This window comes from Camelus ferus, chromosome 20 (genome assembly GCF_009834535.1).
Source record: "Camelus ferus isolate YT-003-E chromosome 20, BCGSAC_Cfer_1.0, whole genome shotgun sequence".
Lineage (NCBI taxonomy): Eukaryota > Metazoa > Chordata > Mammalia > Artiodactyla > Camelidae > Camelus > Camelus ferus.
Window position 1 is genome coordinate 38451730 of NC_045715.1, and position 17812 is coordinate 38469541.

Below are 17812 nucleotides of genomic sequence, written 5' to 3' on the forward strand. Positions count from 1 at the left end.
TCCTCGGACTCAACAGACCATAGATAGTGCAGAACTGTAAAAAAAATTCCCACGTCAGTGGTGCTACGTGGTTTAAACCCGTGTTGTTCAAGTGCCAACTGTATATAATTCACTTTAAGGTTTTTACAGAACGCTCTCATTTTTCTTGACTATTAATACCGCTGTGATGCAAACTTTAGTACAGCAGCTTCACCTTCCCCTTTCTTCTCTGCTTTCCACTTATATAATTCCTTCATCTTTTGGGACTTAGAAACTCTTGGTTGAGTGTATTTTCCTTTGATTAGGTTGAGAAGGGGCTAAATGAGGGACAATGATACTGAAATTGAATCTTGTACTTGCCGGTTTCTGCTGAGGACGCTGGCTGCTTGTGGCGTGTTTCTTTTCTCCGTGCAGGACTGTTATGCTCTGCAAGTGTCATGTGGGGGAGCTGGAGCACTGGGCTTTACCTCTGCAGTCCAGGCAGTGTAGGCGGCAGAGTGCCGAGATGGAGTTCTCGCTGGGCAAGTGTTCATGTTTCTTCCTTCTGCTTCAGTAGTAAATGGTCAGAGGGGTTTATTAAATAGTAAATGAGTAAGACCAAATGTTAGGCACCAAATACCTAGAGTTTGAACTGTTTCCATTTGCATTTTAGTTGTCCTGTTGGTATTTTAAGGGTTAGGAGAAATCAGTATTTTCATCTGGATGTATGTCATATCACTTCAGAGCCCCAGTTGCTCCGAATTAGGCTGTCGATTCCTTGCCTAATTGAGGCCCACTATGAAATGCTTAAAAAAAAGCAGCCTTTCTGGATGTAGGCTTGATTTTTTTCCAGTCAGTGAGCTGACTGCTGTTTTCTGAGGGCCTGGAGATGCGGAGCACTGTAAGTTGTATTAAAGATACTTCCACTTGAGCAAGTCCTTCAAGAGACAACTTAGGTACTGTTTGGTTGATGGGTGTATGTCAGAGCTGTTGTCTGGGTTTTCCAGATACAGGGTGTTCAGAGATTCAGTAGGATCTGTGTACAGATGGACTGGAATTTGGATTTGGAGAGGACAGTCCCTTGTTCATTTTACTCTGTCTTATTTTTTTGTTTCGTTTGTTCTATACCCTTGAAAATGGATTAGAATTCGTTTTAGTGTCCCTTTTGAATATAACCTTGGCATGATTTCTTTTTTTCTTTTTATTTACCACTTCCTCTGACATACAGGCATGCGTACACACACGCACATAAATGGAGAGCTACAGTTTGGGCAGAATTTATAGCAGGATAAAGATATGATTTATTTGAAGTTTTTAGTAGGTTGCTGTCTGTAGTCATGGGAAAAGTGCTTTCCAATTTGCTGCCTCTTTTTTTTTTTTCTTTTTTTGGCAAGAGGATTGATTCTAGAATAGAGGGGCTGTCTCCAAGACCACATCTTCATCCGAAGCTGGCTTCAGTACATGTTAGAAATCATACATGCTTCCTTCACTGGCCCTTAATCGCTTGCTATTTATTACCTGACTAATGTTCATCAAATCCCAGAGTTGCTTACTTTTGTTTTGTTAGCTAATGGGGTGTTTTGGGTCAGTGAAGAGAGGAAATAGTTTTTTAAAAAAGTCAGCGTCACTCTTTCTTTTAGACAATGTGGTTGCTGTAGGTGAAAGTAATGGGCTAGCTTGGTTTGTTGTGACAGCAGCTTGGCTGCCTTACTGTGTGCTGGTTTCTCTTTGTCTGACAAAGAAAACTGACAGGTTGCACACCTTTTTATGAGTGCTTTTCTTTAAAACTGTGTGCTTGAATGCCTAGTGACGTTAACTTTGGCTTCTGCATTACTGGATGGCTAAAATGTCCCCTCCCTCCCTCTCTCCTCCTTCCTTCCTTTTTTTTTTTTTTTTTTTTTCATTTTTCAGTTTTATTAGGTAGAATTGTTACAATTTGACTGCACATATACAATATATTGCATGTAAATACGTAAACACAATATACCGCACATATTTAAAAAAATTTACATGTATGTACTGTTCATTGTTTCTAAGAATGTTTAGAGCTCTAGACTTACATAGTTATTAAAGGAATAAAGCCAACCACAAAATAAGAATTAATTCAAAAAGATACATACACCCTGCTATTAACAGCAGCATTCTTTATAATTGCCAAGATATGGAAGATCTTAGGTGCACATCAATAGATGAATGGATAAAGAAGATGCAGCATATATATATATGTAATAGAATACAACTCAGCTATTAGAAAGAAAGATATTTTGCTATTTGCTTTTTTTTCCTTTTCACTTCAAATACCAGAATTTTATAACTGGCATAAACATTTCTATTTTATCAAAAACCAACAAAATACCTAGAAATAAACTTAACCAAGGAGGTTACCTATACTCTGAAAACTGTAAAACATTGGTGAAGGAAATTGAAGATGATGCAAAGAAATGGAAAGATGTCTTGTGCTCTTGGACTGGAAGCATCAACACCATTAAAATGTCCGTGCTACCCAAAGCCATCCACAGATCCAGTGCAACCCCTGTCAACACTCATGACATTTTTTACAGAACTAGAACAAAGAAAACTTTTTTTTTTAAAAAATGCTATTTGAATTTAGTTTGGGTAAAATTGACCTCTGGAGGAGTTGATGGAGAAAATGAAATAAAATATGAATTTTTCTTCTCTTCTGGGCATTGTGTTAATTTGCCTCAAATGACAGAATTAGCCTAAATGTTGTGAAATGCTAGGTTTTAGCTCTTAATTTATGTTTCTTTTAACTATATGTGGTAAAATTGTATAATCAATAAAGATGTAAAGAAATATCTAACTGATAAATTCACCGTTTCACCTTCTTAAACCTAAGAAGCATACTTTGCTTAAATTATGCAAAATGCTAATTAGTTTAATTTGCTAATCATCTCGGTTTGATTAGAGGCAGATGCTGATTATCTGTGCAAGTCTAAATGGACCTTTCAAAGATGGCTTTTGTTATTTAAAATCAACTTGTCAAACTAATGAAGACATAAACTTAAGGAGTAACAAATACCAGTAGTAATCCATAGACTTTCCGTGTAATGCAGGGCTGGGTAATCCACAAGCGCTGTGCGCCGAGGACTTGACTTGATATATACAATGTCATTATGAATTTAATTATTCCCAGAGTTGAAGACTTGAACTTTGTTTGGCTTTTTTACTGAGCTCATTAGAGTCTCTGGTCATAACTTTGTTGGTCCTTTGGGTCTCTGATTTTTTTTTATTGGCTCTTTTTACCCCTTACTGTGAGTCAGACAGCGCAAGGGGGCCCATGCAGCCCTGTGCATGTGCATTCAAACCAAGTGCAGAAACAGGCCGGTGTTTCGGACGGGTCTGCGACTTCTCACAGTTGATCACATCTTTCCCTTAACAGATCTGAGTGTCGTGGCAGGAAGTAGTCCACAGGTATGGGTCAGCGTTGATGCCTGGAAGCTGGGGGAGCATCTTAGCTCAAAAACTGGGCAAGAATTTGAATCCTAGTCTTTGCATTCTCTTTAGCTTGTCTTTGTCTCAGGAAGAGCAAAGACAGAGGACTATTCATAGACTGGTCAAGTGTCTGTGGCTGATTTAAGGTTAAGACGAGGGAAGGCAGAGTATAAACTGCATTACCCCTAAAATCTGAGTCAGATGCAAAAGGCTCAGTAACAGAAAATGTCTGGGGTTTTGCATTGGAGACCTAGGGTGTCAGGAAAGGGGGTCTGAGGGGCAGGGTCTGAATCCTGCTTTGACCTGCACTGGATCAAGGGCAGTGTGCTGTTTCGGTGGGGATAATCCGAGGGCATCTGGCCCGGGGGTGAAAAGCGCAGGGTCTGTGCCGGGCCCCCCACCACCGAGTGGCATACGGCGCTGCCACTGACTAGTTTCTCTTTTCCCATTTGGTTTCCTTGCCTGCAAATAGAAAATGTAACAGTGCTCCCTCCAGAAGTTTGGGAGGCTTCAATAAGGTAATATATGTAAGGTGCTTAGAGTAGTGCCTGGCAGGTGGTAAGCACACAGTGAGTGCTAACTCATATTAATGTTTTTATTTTTAGTTGCCAGTCTAACTTCTGCGCGAGATTCACAATAGATGGTGTATGTGGAGAATGCTGGGTTCTTTCCCCCAACATCCCTTTGAGTCATTTAAAAATGATGGCTCCAAGTACATGCACACTAACAAAAAATTATAAGAACTTCAGTCATATAAGATAAGCCAACAGAATTAGGAATATTAAGAGTTTTATTACAATAAATAAGCACAGATTTGAGTCCAAATCTTGCTGTTTTATGTGTCACGTGAGGGGTTAGGGATATGTACGGATAAGTGTTTGACAAGTGGGTGATCTCCGACCGTGAGCACTTTTTACAGTTTAATTCAGAGGGTAAAAGGAGAAGTTACTTTAAAATTCAGTTATTTTCTAGCTCCCAGAAGATGAAAAGCAGGTTACTGTGTAAGAGGATTAAGGGAAATAGAGAGCTGTGGGTTTTGCTCCTGCAGGTCCTTTGACCCCTGGAATGTGGTGGGAGTGGCAGGCCACCCGTGTCTGGGTGCAGACCTGGAGAACTGTCAGCTTCCACCTCCTGAGTCTGACGCACTTTCTTGGGAGTCCTGCTCGAGATACCCTGTAAGAAGTCAAACTAGAATTGCTAAACTGACTTGCAGGGCAGATCTGTTCTGAAACTAGCATAAACCAGCAGCTGCCAAGCTGAAGAGACTGTGTCTCGTGCATCAGCAGTGCCAGCTGAGCCCAGCGCTGAAACAGTCCCCACCACAGGGCCAGACATGTGCGCGATGCCCCCTTGGACTCTTCAAATTCATCTCTTCACTAGCTCTGTGCCCCCTGTAACCCCATTTAAGGCCACATGGAGCAGATGAATTGCCAGCTATATCCTGTCCTAATTTCTGAGCAATAAAATTGGGAGATAGAATAAAATGATTATTGTTTTAAGCTTTGGGGTCATTTGTAATGCAGTAATAGATAGCTGAAATCGATAGCTAAACTTGAGCTTTTGGTTTCTTGAATTTGAGCTGAAAACAAAACAAAGTACCCTCAAACAACCCTTCCGTGATTTGGAAAGACTATGAAATGTAGTGAAAATAATCTGACTCAAAACTATGGCTCATAGTATGAAAAATGAGATTCTGATAATTAGGTGAGTAGAGAGAGAACTCTGAGGGAGAGCAGATTACTCAGAGGGGGCAGAAATGGGAAAGCTGTTGATAAATGGTTTCGCCCTTTTGGAAATTTGATTGCTGGAGCTGCTTGGAAAGAGCTCGCTGAGACGTTTACGGCTTTTTAGTTTTGAGGAAGAGTGGCTTGCCACATCCCTGAGACCTGCCAGGAGCCTCAGGGTCCTTTGAGGTCTTCTTAGTCCCAGAGATACCTTTTTATTATACAGTGCTCTTACCCCGTCAGAGTTTGCCAGAATTTAAAGTAGACCGAATTACTGCGTTTATTTCATATAGACTAGATTGTGTCTAGCCCTTTCTTCTTGCTAACGTCAGTTGAGCTAAGAAATAGTGAACTGAGAGATGTGTTCAGGGCACTGTGAGGTGCGACGGGCTATTTAAGGCACTTTCTTAAGTAGAAAGGGGTATTGATAAATGAGTAAAAGCAGTCATCAGTTAGACCCCATACCATACAGGCACCTTGACTTTTGTGTGCCTTTTTGAAATGGTTGCAGATTTTTATTTTTTTTTATTTTCAGCATTTAATAGCTTTGTATTGGCTCTTAATGTACGGAGTTTGGATTATGGTAGGTAAGGGAGAGAGACTTTAATTTATGTGGCAAATCTGTTGAAGTTATTTCTTACTGAAAGACTGAAAATAAAAAACCATTTTATAAGTCCAGGGAAGGAGGACAGTTGAGGCCTAAGAAAACCCCTTTGTGTTGGCAGACACATTTGCTGCTATTGTAACACTTTGCTTAAGAAATAGGAGAATCGTGGGTGAAAGCAAACCCATGCACAGCTGTTTACATTTGCTGCTCAGCTTCCTGGATTCCTTAAGCGGTATCACTTCTGGGTCGTAATGATCTTCCTGGAGGCAAGAAAAAAAGTGAATGAGATGTAGCATAAACTCCCCTTGTAAATTTCCAAGGCTGCTCTTACTGATTTTTCTATAAAAGAGAAGTAATAATTAATCATTTTGCCCTTTTTGGTAGCTTAAAAGTAACAGTAGCAGGGAAAACATAGATAAGGAACCAAGTGGCTGATATTTTGAATAAAAGATCGGTGTTAAGTTCATTGCAGAGAACAATGTATGAATTCAGTGTATTCACTCTCTTTCTGCAATTTTGAGGCCGTAGAATGAAAATGTCTACGCTGACATAGGGGAGGATTCAGGCTTTGGAGGGAGATTGTATTATATAATATAATACAGTGTGGATAGGATACATACTTATAATATTATGAGAATGGTGGCTGTTACAGAGAGGCTCACATTAATGTTGTAGGTTCCTCATGGCTGAAATGAGCTCTTTCCTCCTATTTCTGCTGCAGAGGAGTGGAAGGAGGGCTGTGAATGGGCGGGGCCCAGAGGAGTGGCCTGCCGGTGCAGGCGGTGCTGCTTCCTGTCCTGCCCTAGGGTGGGCGTCCCTGAGAGTCAGAGAGCTGGATGTCCCTGCGGGGTGGTGTCATGGCCTCTTCCTGTATTTGAGTCCACATCGTAAGTGCAGATGAAGCATTGAACATTTAGGAGTGTAATTAGGGGTGGAACTGTAAGTTGAGTTGAGGGTATAAAGGAGGGGAGGACTTGAAGTAGGATGAATGGGTGAGTAGTGTCTGTATGAGGTGATGGGGACACTTGTCTGAGTGTCTCAGCATCAGGAGGTGGCTTTGAAGAACCTGAATCTACAACCCCCTTCCTACCAGGGTACCCTAAATTAACACACAGTTTGTAAGAAGTATGCTTGCTAGGCAAATGTGTCCTTTAGATCGGTCCCCAAGCTGCCAGAACTCTACTCTGAAAGTCCATGCTACATTGAAATTCTGGAGCCATGGCTGTCCTTTATATTACTTGATAGCCAATGTTTAATACATGCTTTATGTGTATCCAGCATTAGGTTGTGTGTGCTGGAGGGTTTGCACGAACATGTTTATAGCTTGGGAGAGCAGGAAGAGACTTCAGAAACAGAACAAGGTAAAATATTTGATGGAGTCAGTGAGAGTTATGAAAAAAGTAAAGAGGATATTGCTGTGGGCTGGGTTAATCTAGGAAGGCATCATTGAGCTAATAGTATTTCAACTGAATCTAAAAGACAAAAAGGCAGAGAGGAGGTGACAGAGATACTCTGATGCTGGAGTATCCTGCCAGCCACAGCCTCAGATGATGGAATAATTTTCTAAAGAACTGAAATTGTTGAATTCGGTCAACAAATAGGACACCTTTTTCAAAGCCATAAAACTGATTTCTAATATTTTCAGTTACAGATACATGTATTTGAGCGTCTTTTGGAATAAACATCTCCTTTCCCTTCGTCCAGGCACAAAAAATATGTAGTGTTCTCCTGTCTGCTTGGATTTGAAATATACAATAGAAATATAAATTTAATCACACCTAAGTTATTAAAAAGCTGGATTTCCAAAGATTTGATTTCCCATGGCCCATAAGAGAAAATGTAAACAACTCATTTTTTTTTACGACCTTATTTTCTCCTACTCTTTTATTTCATTCTCCATTTGCTTGAATACATACGACTTTACCACTGGTCAATATTGACTCTAAGCAGGTTTCTTCCTTTCCTCTTCAGCTAAGTAGAGCCTTATTTTTGTAATATCCTACTGTTAGCTGCTTATGTTGGAAAGCTTCCATTGTATCCCGTCTTTCATGAAATTGGAGTTTGGCTGCCTCTCTTCCACTGATCTTGAAAATATCCAAAATGCTGCATAGTTAAAAAACTCAGAACTAAGTAAAGTTGAACAGTTTTCTACTGGGCTGCATTGTAAAAGTGGGAGGGAAAATGACTTTCTTTTGTTTTTTTTCAAGACATTTGCCAGTTGGAGCCTAAACAGAGATTGAGTTTGGAGGCCTTTAATTGTGCACCAAAAGGTTATTGCAGAAGATAACATAAGGGAGATGTCATAAAGCAGAAAATTTGAAGCTCAGTAATAGAAAGCTGTGTGAAGACGTAGGCATTCTGCCAATTAACTGGGTGCTTGAAATAAATAGTTTGGAATTAAAGAAACAGTTGCAGATTTCATAGACTTGATTAACTTAGTTCACAGGAAAACTGGAGATGGGGAACCCACTTCAGATAACTTCAGTTGCCAGAAACTAACAATACTGTAAATAACTAAACTTCAATTTAAAAAAAAAAAAGAGGGGGGATATAAATGAAATAGACACTAAAAAAAAAAAAAAAAATAGAAAAGATCAATGAAAGTAAAGCTGGTTCTGTGAAAAGATAAATAAAATAGACAAACCATTAGCCAGAATCATCAAGGAGGAAAAAAAAAAAAAAAAAAAAAAAAAAAGAAAGGACCCAAATAGATAAAATCACAAATGAAAGAGAATTTACAAACAATACCACAGAAGTACAGTAATAAAAGACTACTACAATTATATGCTAACAAATTGGACAACCTAGAAATAATGGATAAGCTCCTAGACATACACAATTTTCCAAAACTGAATCAGAAAGAAATAGAAAATCTGAACAGAATTACCTGTAATGAAATTGAATCAGTAATCAAAAAACACAAGTCCAGGACCAGTTGGCTTCACAGAGGAATTCTACCAGATACTTAAGAGTTAATACCTGTCCTCAAACTATTCCAAGAAATTGAGGAAATGTTTTCAAACATATTCAACAAGTAGCATGTTGTGCAGCCTCCATGTGTTCTTGCTTTTCTAATTTTCTTCTTGTAACTGATTTCAGGTTTCATACTGTTGTTGTCAGAAGAGGTGCTTGCTGGGAATTCAGTCTTCTTTAGTTTATTGAGACCTGTGTTGGGGCCTAGCATGTGATCTATCCTGGAGAATGTTCCATGTGCCCTTGAAAAGAATGTGCATTCTTCTGCTTTTGGATGGAATGTTTTATCTATCTATCTATCTATCTATCTGCCTACCAAGTCCATCTAGTCTAATGTGTTGTTTAAGGTCACTGTTTCCTTACTGATTTTCTGTCTATCCATTAATGTAAGTGGGGTCTTAAAGTCCCCTACTATTACTGTATTACTGTCAGTTTCTCCCTTTATGTTTGTTAATATTTGCTTTATATATTTACATGCTGCTATGTTGGGTTCATAAGTATTTACAAATAATATATTTTCTTATTGGAGTGACCTGTTTATTGTTATGTAGTGTCCTTTGTCTTTTGTTATGGTCTTTGTTTCAAGAAATCTTTCATCTGATGTAAGATTATTTACCCGAGCTTTCTTTTCGTTTTCATGGAATATCTTTTTTCATCTCTTCACTTTCAGCCTGTGTGTCTCTTTAGATCTGAAGTGAGTCTCTTGTAGGGAGTCTATTAGATAGGTCTTACTGTTTTTTATCCATTTAGCCACCTTATATCTTTTTATTTGAGAGGTTAGTTCATTTTAATTTTAAGTATTTTTTGTTTGTTTGTTTTTGGTAGGGGGGAGATAATTAAATGTTTTATTTATTTATTATTGTTTTATTTAATTATTTTTATTTGGGAAGGGAGGTAATTAGGTTTATTTATTTTAGTGGAGGTACAGGGGATTGAACCCAGGACCTCTTGCATGCTAAGCATGCACTCTACCACTGGAGCTATACCTTACCCTCTAAAGTAACTGTTGATTGGTATATACTTATTGCCATTTTGTTGTTGTTTTCTGGTTGTTTTTGTGGTTCTTCTCTGTTCCTTTCTTCTCTTGTTCTCTTCTCTTGTAGTTTGATGTTTTTCTTCAGTGTTATGTTTGGATTCCTTTATTTTTTGTGTATCTCTTGTACGGTTTTGGTTTGTCATTACCATGAGGTTCATATATGTTGACATATATATATATAGAGAGAGAGAGAGCTGTTTGTTTTAACTTGATATTTGCTTGAGTTCAAATGCATTCTAAAAGCATTACATTTTTGTTTCCCCTTCATGTTTTATGTCATATTTTACATCTTTTTACTTTGTGTATTTCTTAACTGTGTATTATAATTATGGTTGATTTTATGACTTTTTTCTTTCAGTCTTAATACTAGCTTTTTAAGTGGGTAATCCACTGTCTACTATATATTTGCCTTTAGCTGGGAGTATTTTCTCATTTTTAAGTATAGCCTTTTCTTCTTAAAAACCCTCTAACATTTCTTGTAAGACTGGTTTAGTGTTAATGAACTCCTAGTTTTTTCTTGTCTGGGAAGCTCTTTCCCTCTCTTTCAGTTCTGAATGAGAGCCTTGCTGGGTGGAATATTCTTGGTTGTATGTTTTCCCCTTTCATCACTTTAAATATATCATACCACTCCCTTCTGACCGGCAGAGTTGCTGCAAAAAGTCACCTGGTAGCCTTATGGGGGGTTCCTTTGTATGTGGCTCAATGTTTTTCTCTTGCTGCTTTAAAATTCTCTCTCTTTAAATTTTCCCATTTTAATTACTATCTGTCTTGGTGTGGGCCTCTTCAGGTTCATCTTGTTTGGGACTCCATGCGTCCTGGACCTGGATTATGTTTCTTTCTCCAGTATAGAGAACTTTTCAGCCATTTTGTTTTGGAACTAAGTGTTCTGCCCCTTTCTCTTTTTCCCTTCTGGGACCCTATCATGTGAATGTCAGTGCTCTTGATGTTGTCCCAGAGTTCCTTAAACTGTTCTCATTTTTAAAAATTCTTTTTTCTTTTAGCTGTTCTGATTGGATGAGTTTAACTAGTCTCACTTCCTTGTTGCTTATGTGGTCTTCCGTATTATCTGATCTTCTGTTTATTCCCTCTAGTGTATTTTTCATTTCAGTTGTTGTATGTTTTAGCTCTGATTTTTTTTTCCCATATTTTCAAACTCTTTTCATTGAAAAGTTCTCATTCTGTTCCTCCATTCTTCTCCTGAGTTCTGTGAGCATCTTTGTGACCATTGCTTTGAACTCTTTATCGGGTAAGATACTTATCTCCATTTCGTTAGGGTTTTTCTCTGGGATTTGATCTTGTTCTTTTGTTTGGAAGAAATCTCTCTGTCTCCTCGTTTTGTTTGACTTCCTGCATTTGTCCCTATGAGTTGGATGGAACAGTTACCGCTCCTGGTTTTGAAGGTGCGGTCTTATGTAGCAGTATCCTCAGTGTAGGCTGTGTGTGCTGCTTTGCTTTGACTGACTGGGTGGAGCTGCTGTGTGGGTGGGCTGCGGCTTTTCCAGGACATGCTGGGGCTGCCGACTTGGGTCGGTTGGTGCTGGAGTTGGCGTGGGCTTGGGGTTTGCTGGGGTGGCCCCGGCAAGCTGTCTAGAACACCAGGCTCTTTTTAAACCCTGACTCTGTGCTGGGACTCCCAGTGAGTGAATTTGTGTGTGAGCCCTTTAAGAGTGGAATTTCAGTTTCCTATAGCCCTCCAGCTGTCCCGCATGTAAACCCTGCTGGTTCTCAAAGCTAGTTAAGTGGACTCACCCACCCAGTGCCAGTCCCCAGGTCTGAGGCGTCCGATATGGGGCTCAAAGCCCTTGCTCCTTAGGGAGGACCTCTGAGTCTGTGGTGTCTTCTCCTGCTGCACTGGGGGTGTGGGTCTTAACTGGATGGTGTCTCTGCCCCTCTTGCCCTTCTCAGTGTGCTTTTTCCTTTATATCCTCAATTGCACAAGAGCTGTTCTGCAGGTCTTCAGGTCCTTCTCAGAGAGATTGTTCTGTATGTAGGTGTAGTTTTAGCGTGTTTGTAGGAGGTGAGCTCATGCTCTTCCTTCTTCACCATCTTGATCACTTGGGTCAGAAACCTTTCAGTGCATTCCTGGAAAAAGCCCAGGAAAACAAGCTGATCAAAATGTACATCACCAGTAATAGTAATAAATACTTACCATTTATTAAAGGCCTGCTCTATTTAGGCCTGTTCTAGACGGTTTACATACTTGATTTGATTGTGACAAAAAGTACATGAAACATATTTTCTTCACTTTACCAGTGAAGGAACAGCGTGTAAAGAGCTTAATTTGCATGTTAAGATTTGAACTTAGGCCTCTGCAATTATAAAAGCTACACTCTTTCTGTCCTTATGCTCTGCTCTTACAATTATTCCACTGAATCTGTTTTCACTCCTACATAAGATCCTCTGTTAGAAGCAGGAGGCTGTTTAATCTTATCTTGCTCTTTGAGAGGATGATTTTTTCCTAGGTATCCAGTAGTTAACCTCATTAGGGGAGCTTGAGAAAATGAAATATGCTCGTATTTTTCACGGTAGTTTTTATACTGAAAGCAGAAGAGAATAGCAAGATTATTTTAGAAATTTGAAATAAGTCAGTAGAAGTTTATAATAATTAACAAAGTTTTAGTCAGGCATCTTGCATTTTTCAGCGAGAAGTCTCTTACTTTGGTCTTTTAAGTTATGTTTATTATTAAATAGATAAATGAAGGTTTAGAATGTGTGTGACAAATGGATGAAGTTTTTAATTCACCAAGGAAAAACAACATATTTATTGAAAGGCTATAACATAGGAAATGACATTAATTTTAGATAGAATGTACATTATTCAGAATGCGCCTGGTTACTTTGGGTGAACAGTTTAGAAACACATCGAATTCCTTAGAGTTTTATTCATTATTTCTACTCTGTAGATCTGAAGAGTGCAGGATTCTTTGCTCACATGTCTGTCCTCACATGAAGGCTGAGAAACCTGTGGTTCTTCCGTCCCTAGTCCTTCAGGGCCCCAGAGAGGAGGGGGTAGTTTATCCACTTTTGGCAGAGTCTCTTTGAAGTTGCTTTCCCAGAGTTAGCAAAAATAAAAGTCTCTTTCTCTTGGACTTGTTTTCCCCTCCCGACCCCTCCTCAGATCCCCTTTTAGACTTTTCCATTCATACGGATATCATTACCCTTGTCTTTCATTTCCTTTTGCATCCTAGCGTAGTTGTTACCTATGCACTTTATGAGTCTTTTTCTTCTTTTTGCTCACGAAGCGATGTTTTATTATTTGCCGTGTTATAAAATACAGTGTGCCTGATGCTGTGTGAAAATGTATCTGCAGGAGTCCTCTGGGGCAGGCTGTGAATGCACGTTCCCCAGAGAGGATCTGAGTTTTCTTCTGCTAGGTGTCTGGGGCTTTTGATGCAGGGGACAACCTTAAAACCAGTTCAAGGCTTGCGATTTCATTGAAGACCCATGGCTTTAGAGCAGGAGGCTCTCTTGTTAGATACCCCACTTCAAGTGGGCCTGACTCTGTATATTAATCCTCTGCGCTTTAAAGAAGATGCTTTAAAAATTTTTATCAGTGTGTTTTCTTTGATTTCTCTGAGAGCTTGATCTGAATAATGTAGCTTGCTTTACTGAAACGTCACGTTCTACTTCTACTGCACTTTATTTAACCAAATACCTGTTGTTGGGCATTTAGTTTTTTAAAAAAATTATTCCAAATAACTTTGTGATGAAGAGAAATTTTTCCTGTATTTGTTCTGTTACTAAGTTTAATTCTGGAAGTAAAATTGTTAGGGTCTGCATGTTTTAAGGCTTTATGAGGTACATTGTCAAAGTGCCCTGCACAAAGAGTGTCCCAACCCCGTGGATTCAAAATCGTTTTAACTATTGCCATTTTAATAGGTAGAAAATAATGCTACATTATTATTTTTAATTTCCTTTTATTATTTTCACTTCTATGAATCTTGGCTGTGGTTTACTTCTGGATTACTAGTTGTTACGTCCTGCTACTTAGGGGGTGTGTTGAGAGTAATCAGATGTCATATGACATAAATGTTTCCCACAGTTTGTCATTTATATTTCATCTTCATGTATAGATCTTTTACTTTTCTGTACAGAAGTTTAAAATTTGTATCTACTCAGCTCTGTCAATCTTACAGGAGATAATAGAGCTATTGTTGTTCCTACAAATACTAGTGCTTTAGGTTTGGAATTGTTTTATGTGGCTAGAAAGTTCAGAAATAGTTAAACCGCTCGTAACTGCAAATAGAGATTTTAATAAATTAACATAATCCCAAATTGGGATAATGCTCATATTTAGTCTCTGTTACCTTAATTTTTATTGTAACTTCTTTCTTACTATAATACTTTCTGTTCCCCTGCTACTGTTCTTTTGATATGTGCCCTCAGAGATTGTCAGAGTAGAAATTTGAAAGTATATTAAGTTTTCTTCCCTATTTGGGCTTCATTAATGATAGCAATGATTTAGTAATATTAGGGATGACTTGACATATCAGGTTTTAACGTTTTTCAAAAAAGTATAGTATCTTCCCTGGAACAGGGAAGTATTTTATTGAAACTGAAGAAAGAGTTTTAATTTTTAAGTGATAAGAAATATGTTTCCTTTTAGATAAGTGATGGAGAGAAGACTCTCCGAGAACAGGATCTCATCGCTTCATCACCCAGCTTAAGCGGGGCTCAGCTGGACTTGGAGTCAGTTTATAAGGTATGTAAACTTTTGAAATCCTTCTTAGGTTTTGTTACGTATATCACATTAGGCTTATCTACGTGTTTAATTAACCCGTTCGTATTGCCTCTTGTCGGCACAGCCTCTCCCTCTCCTGCTCTGGTCATGTTCACCCGACCAGGGACGCACCACCTTTCTGTGCTGGGCTGTCCTCGCTGACCCGCCTTCCAACCCCCACTGCGGGCCAGTCTCTTGAAGCAAGTCCTCCCTTTTGTCCCTGTGCTCGGCTTCTGTGCCCCACGATGGGTGCCCCAGCAAGGGTCCTCTAGTCACCCCCTGACCGCGACTCCTTGTTCTGTATCCCTGCCTGGCTTGGGAGGCTGTCTGTGCCCGTGTGCCCATGAGCCTGGCACCGGGCCTGGACTGAGTGCCCCCATGCACGGTCTCATCTGTCTGGGCCCTGCTGCCTGCTTGCTCTCCCGCCGCAAGGCCTTCCTCACCCACTCAGGTTCCGGCCCCTCGCCCCCGGCCACGTCTGTCTCCCTCTGCCCCTCAGCCTGGACACCTGCTTTGCTTGAACCCACTGGGTGGCTTTGGGACTGAAGAGGTCCAGAACGGGGAGAGGGGGCTGAAATTCATCTTAAAATTTGATAGCTCCTGCACCACCGATTCCTCTGACAAGAGTGGCTGCTTCTTGGTGGGTGCCAGGAGTCTAGAATCCTGCCTCCACATTGGCGCTCTTATGACCTCCCTGTGGAAGCGCGCAGCCTTCCACGTGCAGAGCGAGGCCCTCAGCATTCCTCCTCCCACACCACGCATTGCCCTCACATCAGCCTTTGCTTCTGCTTGGGCATCTCCACCTCCACCGTGACCCCCTCATAAGCTGGAATCTTGGAATATTGGAGCTGAAGAACCCAGCCCTCAGGGGCGTGTAAACCATCTCCCCACCCCTTGCCTGGGTTTATAGACCTGGGGGTTTAGAAGTGTTCGTTGAGGGTCCCAGAATCCCAAGTCTAGTCAGTAAAGAGTGTGGACTAGAACCCACTTTTTCAGACTCTCTCCTTCTCTTGCCTGGATTAGTGGACTAAACCCTGGCACCCCCATCATGTGTCCTGTGTGAGGTCCTGTCTTGGGCTGGGACACCCCAGCTGCTCTGCAGAGATGCCTGACTTTCCATGTGTGTCTGTCTTGTTTCCCTCAGCTAAGCACTGAACCTCTCAGGGCAGGGGCTGTGTGCTGGTTGTAGAAATCTGTAAAAGAATCAAACCTTTCTGTAAAAACACATGATCTGATATTGTGTGGTGTCACTGAGTATGTAGAAGAATCATGGGCATACAGACTTAACTCTTCCCTAAAACTTGGGTGAACAGGCAATTTGAGGATTTTTTTTTTAAACCTAATTTTTTACATCATTTTTAAGAAGGAGAAAAACTTGAAGAGTAAGAATGATTTTCACAATTTACTGATACCGTAATCTGCTCATCTCTTAGAGTTTTGCGATAGTCATAAGACTTTAAAAATAGTATGAGGTTTTTAGAAAAATATTTCCTGGCAAATATTTATTTTCATAAGAAAACTGGACACTTATTATTTCTATTTCTTAGTGTTGAGATTAGCTTTCCCAATATATTTCTCTAGAGAAAAAGTGGAAACATAGATGAAGGAATTTGGAATTACTTTTACGTATTAGTAATTTTTAGCATTGGACATAGTGTATACACATTGGATTCTGCTTGATGCAGAATAAAATGTGGAATATGTCATAAGAGGGGACTGCAGGGTACTCAGAGGGCTTTGAAATCCTGGTGATTATAATTTGTAAACTCATGAGTTAAGAGTAAAAATAAAATTTTCTAACTTGGCTTATTTTTAAAACATCTACTTTGAAACAAGCACATGTTTGGGTAGGGGGAGGGTATAGCTCAGTGGTAGAGCACTGCTTGGCATGCATGAGGTCCTGAGTTCAATTGCCAGTCCCTCCACTTACAAAATCAATCAATCAATCAATCAATCAATCAATCAATCAATCAATCTAGTTACTTTCCCACCTCTGGCAAAAAAAAAAAAGAAAAAAAACCTCAATCAGTTTGGACTCCCACTCCACCTAGTACTGTTGGTTATTGTTTAAGAGTATAAATTGATCTTTGTGTGTTTTTCTTTCTATTCTTTTTTTTTTTGATGTGCTGGGACTAAGGACCTTCTCTTAGGACGGATTTTGTTTGGACTTGGCATGAAGACTAGGAGGATGTTGTAATGACTGACTTATTTTCCCTGTTTGACTCTGAATTCAGATCCCTTTTGCGGATGCCCTGGACTTGTTCGAGGAAGGAAAGTCTATTTGGAAAATGGCTTTGCTTATGTACCACTCAGGGACATTGTGGCGATCATCCTGAATGACTTTAGAACCAAACTGTCCAAGGCTTTGGCGGTAAGTATTTACTTTGTTTCCATGTTTCCATCTTCACTTTATTTCCATGTGTTCACATTTTTCACTTATGTACTCTTGGTAGTTTTGTTCTCTATCTTCTTAAGAAATAAGTTAATTTAATTTTTATGATGATACTCAGATTGCTCATGATGCTGTACTGTTATTTCTAGAACTTCTATATTTTTGTTACTACCCATTGTTAATTTTGCCATTTTTTTCTTTCTCATAGTAATACTAATGGTGAGATGATTAACTTTGTGAATGGCCTCTGTGTCTTCAAAGATGTGTCTTTTTTTCCTTGAAAATGGATTTCATATATGGTCCTTAACAATTAGTGTGGCCTGCGGTGGATACACCCCCTAGATTTCTGTTCTAAATTGGTATTTTGTGTCAGTGGAGGGCAATATAGAACAAAGTCTTCATATTTAAATACTAAAAACAGTGATATGTTAGTGCTACAATAAACAGCCCACTGCTGGGTGAAATCGGAGGCAGCTGAGTTGAATAAATGAGATTTGTTAAAAGCAGACACTTAAATGATAGCATCTTAAAAGTATACAAATTTTTCATAGCTGCTGTCTTTTAATCTGAGTCTGGGTTTCTTTTGTACTTTTGTAGGGGTACTTTTTTGTGTACTTAATGTTTAGTACATAACTTCAAAGTTATGCTCTTTTTAAGCTGTACTGATTAAAGTATACACCAAGTCCAGCCTTTCCTTTTGTGTTAAAACTTGTAATTATTTTCTGGTATAAGTAATTTTTATTACTGACTCCCTGGAGTTACCTACACAGGTATAATTCAGCTGTGTCAGCATTTGGGAAGACTTAAATATTAACTGTGGTTGTATTAAATGAGGCAGTTTATGAAAACACCTAGCATAATTGACGTTCTTCCTCCCTCTCTATTTGTGTGTGTGTGTGTGTGTGTGTGTGTGTTTTATCCTCGGTAAGTTAGTGTTTTTGCATAGTTT

At 39.5% G+C, this 17812-nt stretch overlaps 1 protein-coding gene across 1 annotated transcript in view; it reads left to right on the forward strand.

The window, feature by feature from the left end:
• The window catches only part of PRIM2 (DNA primase subunit 2), a 213720-nt gene that overhangs the window by 20999 nt on the left and 174909 nt on the right, over window positions 1-17812 (forward strand). Inside the window, 3 exon segments of the mRNA XM_006194707.3 lie at window positions 14358-14453; window positions 16706-16733; window positions 16736-16842. Coding sequence (XP_006194769.2) covers window positions 14358-14453; window positions 16706-16733; window positions 16736-16842 — 231 coding nt within the window.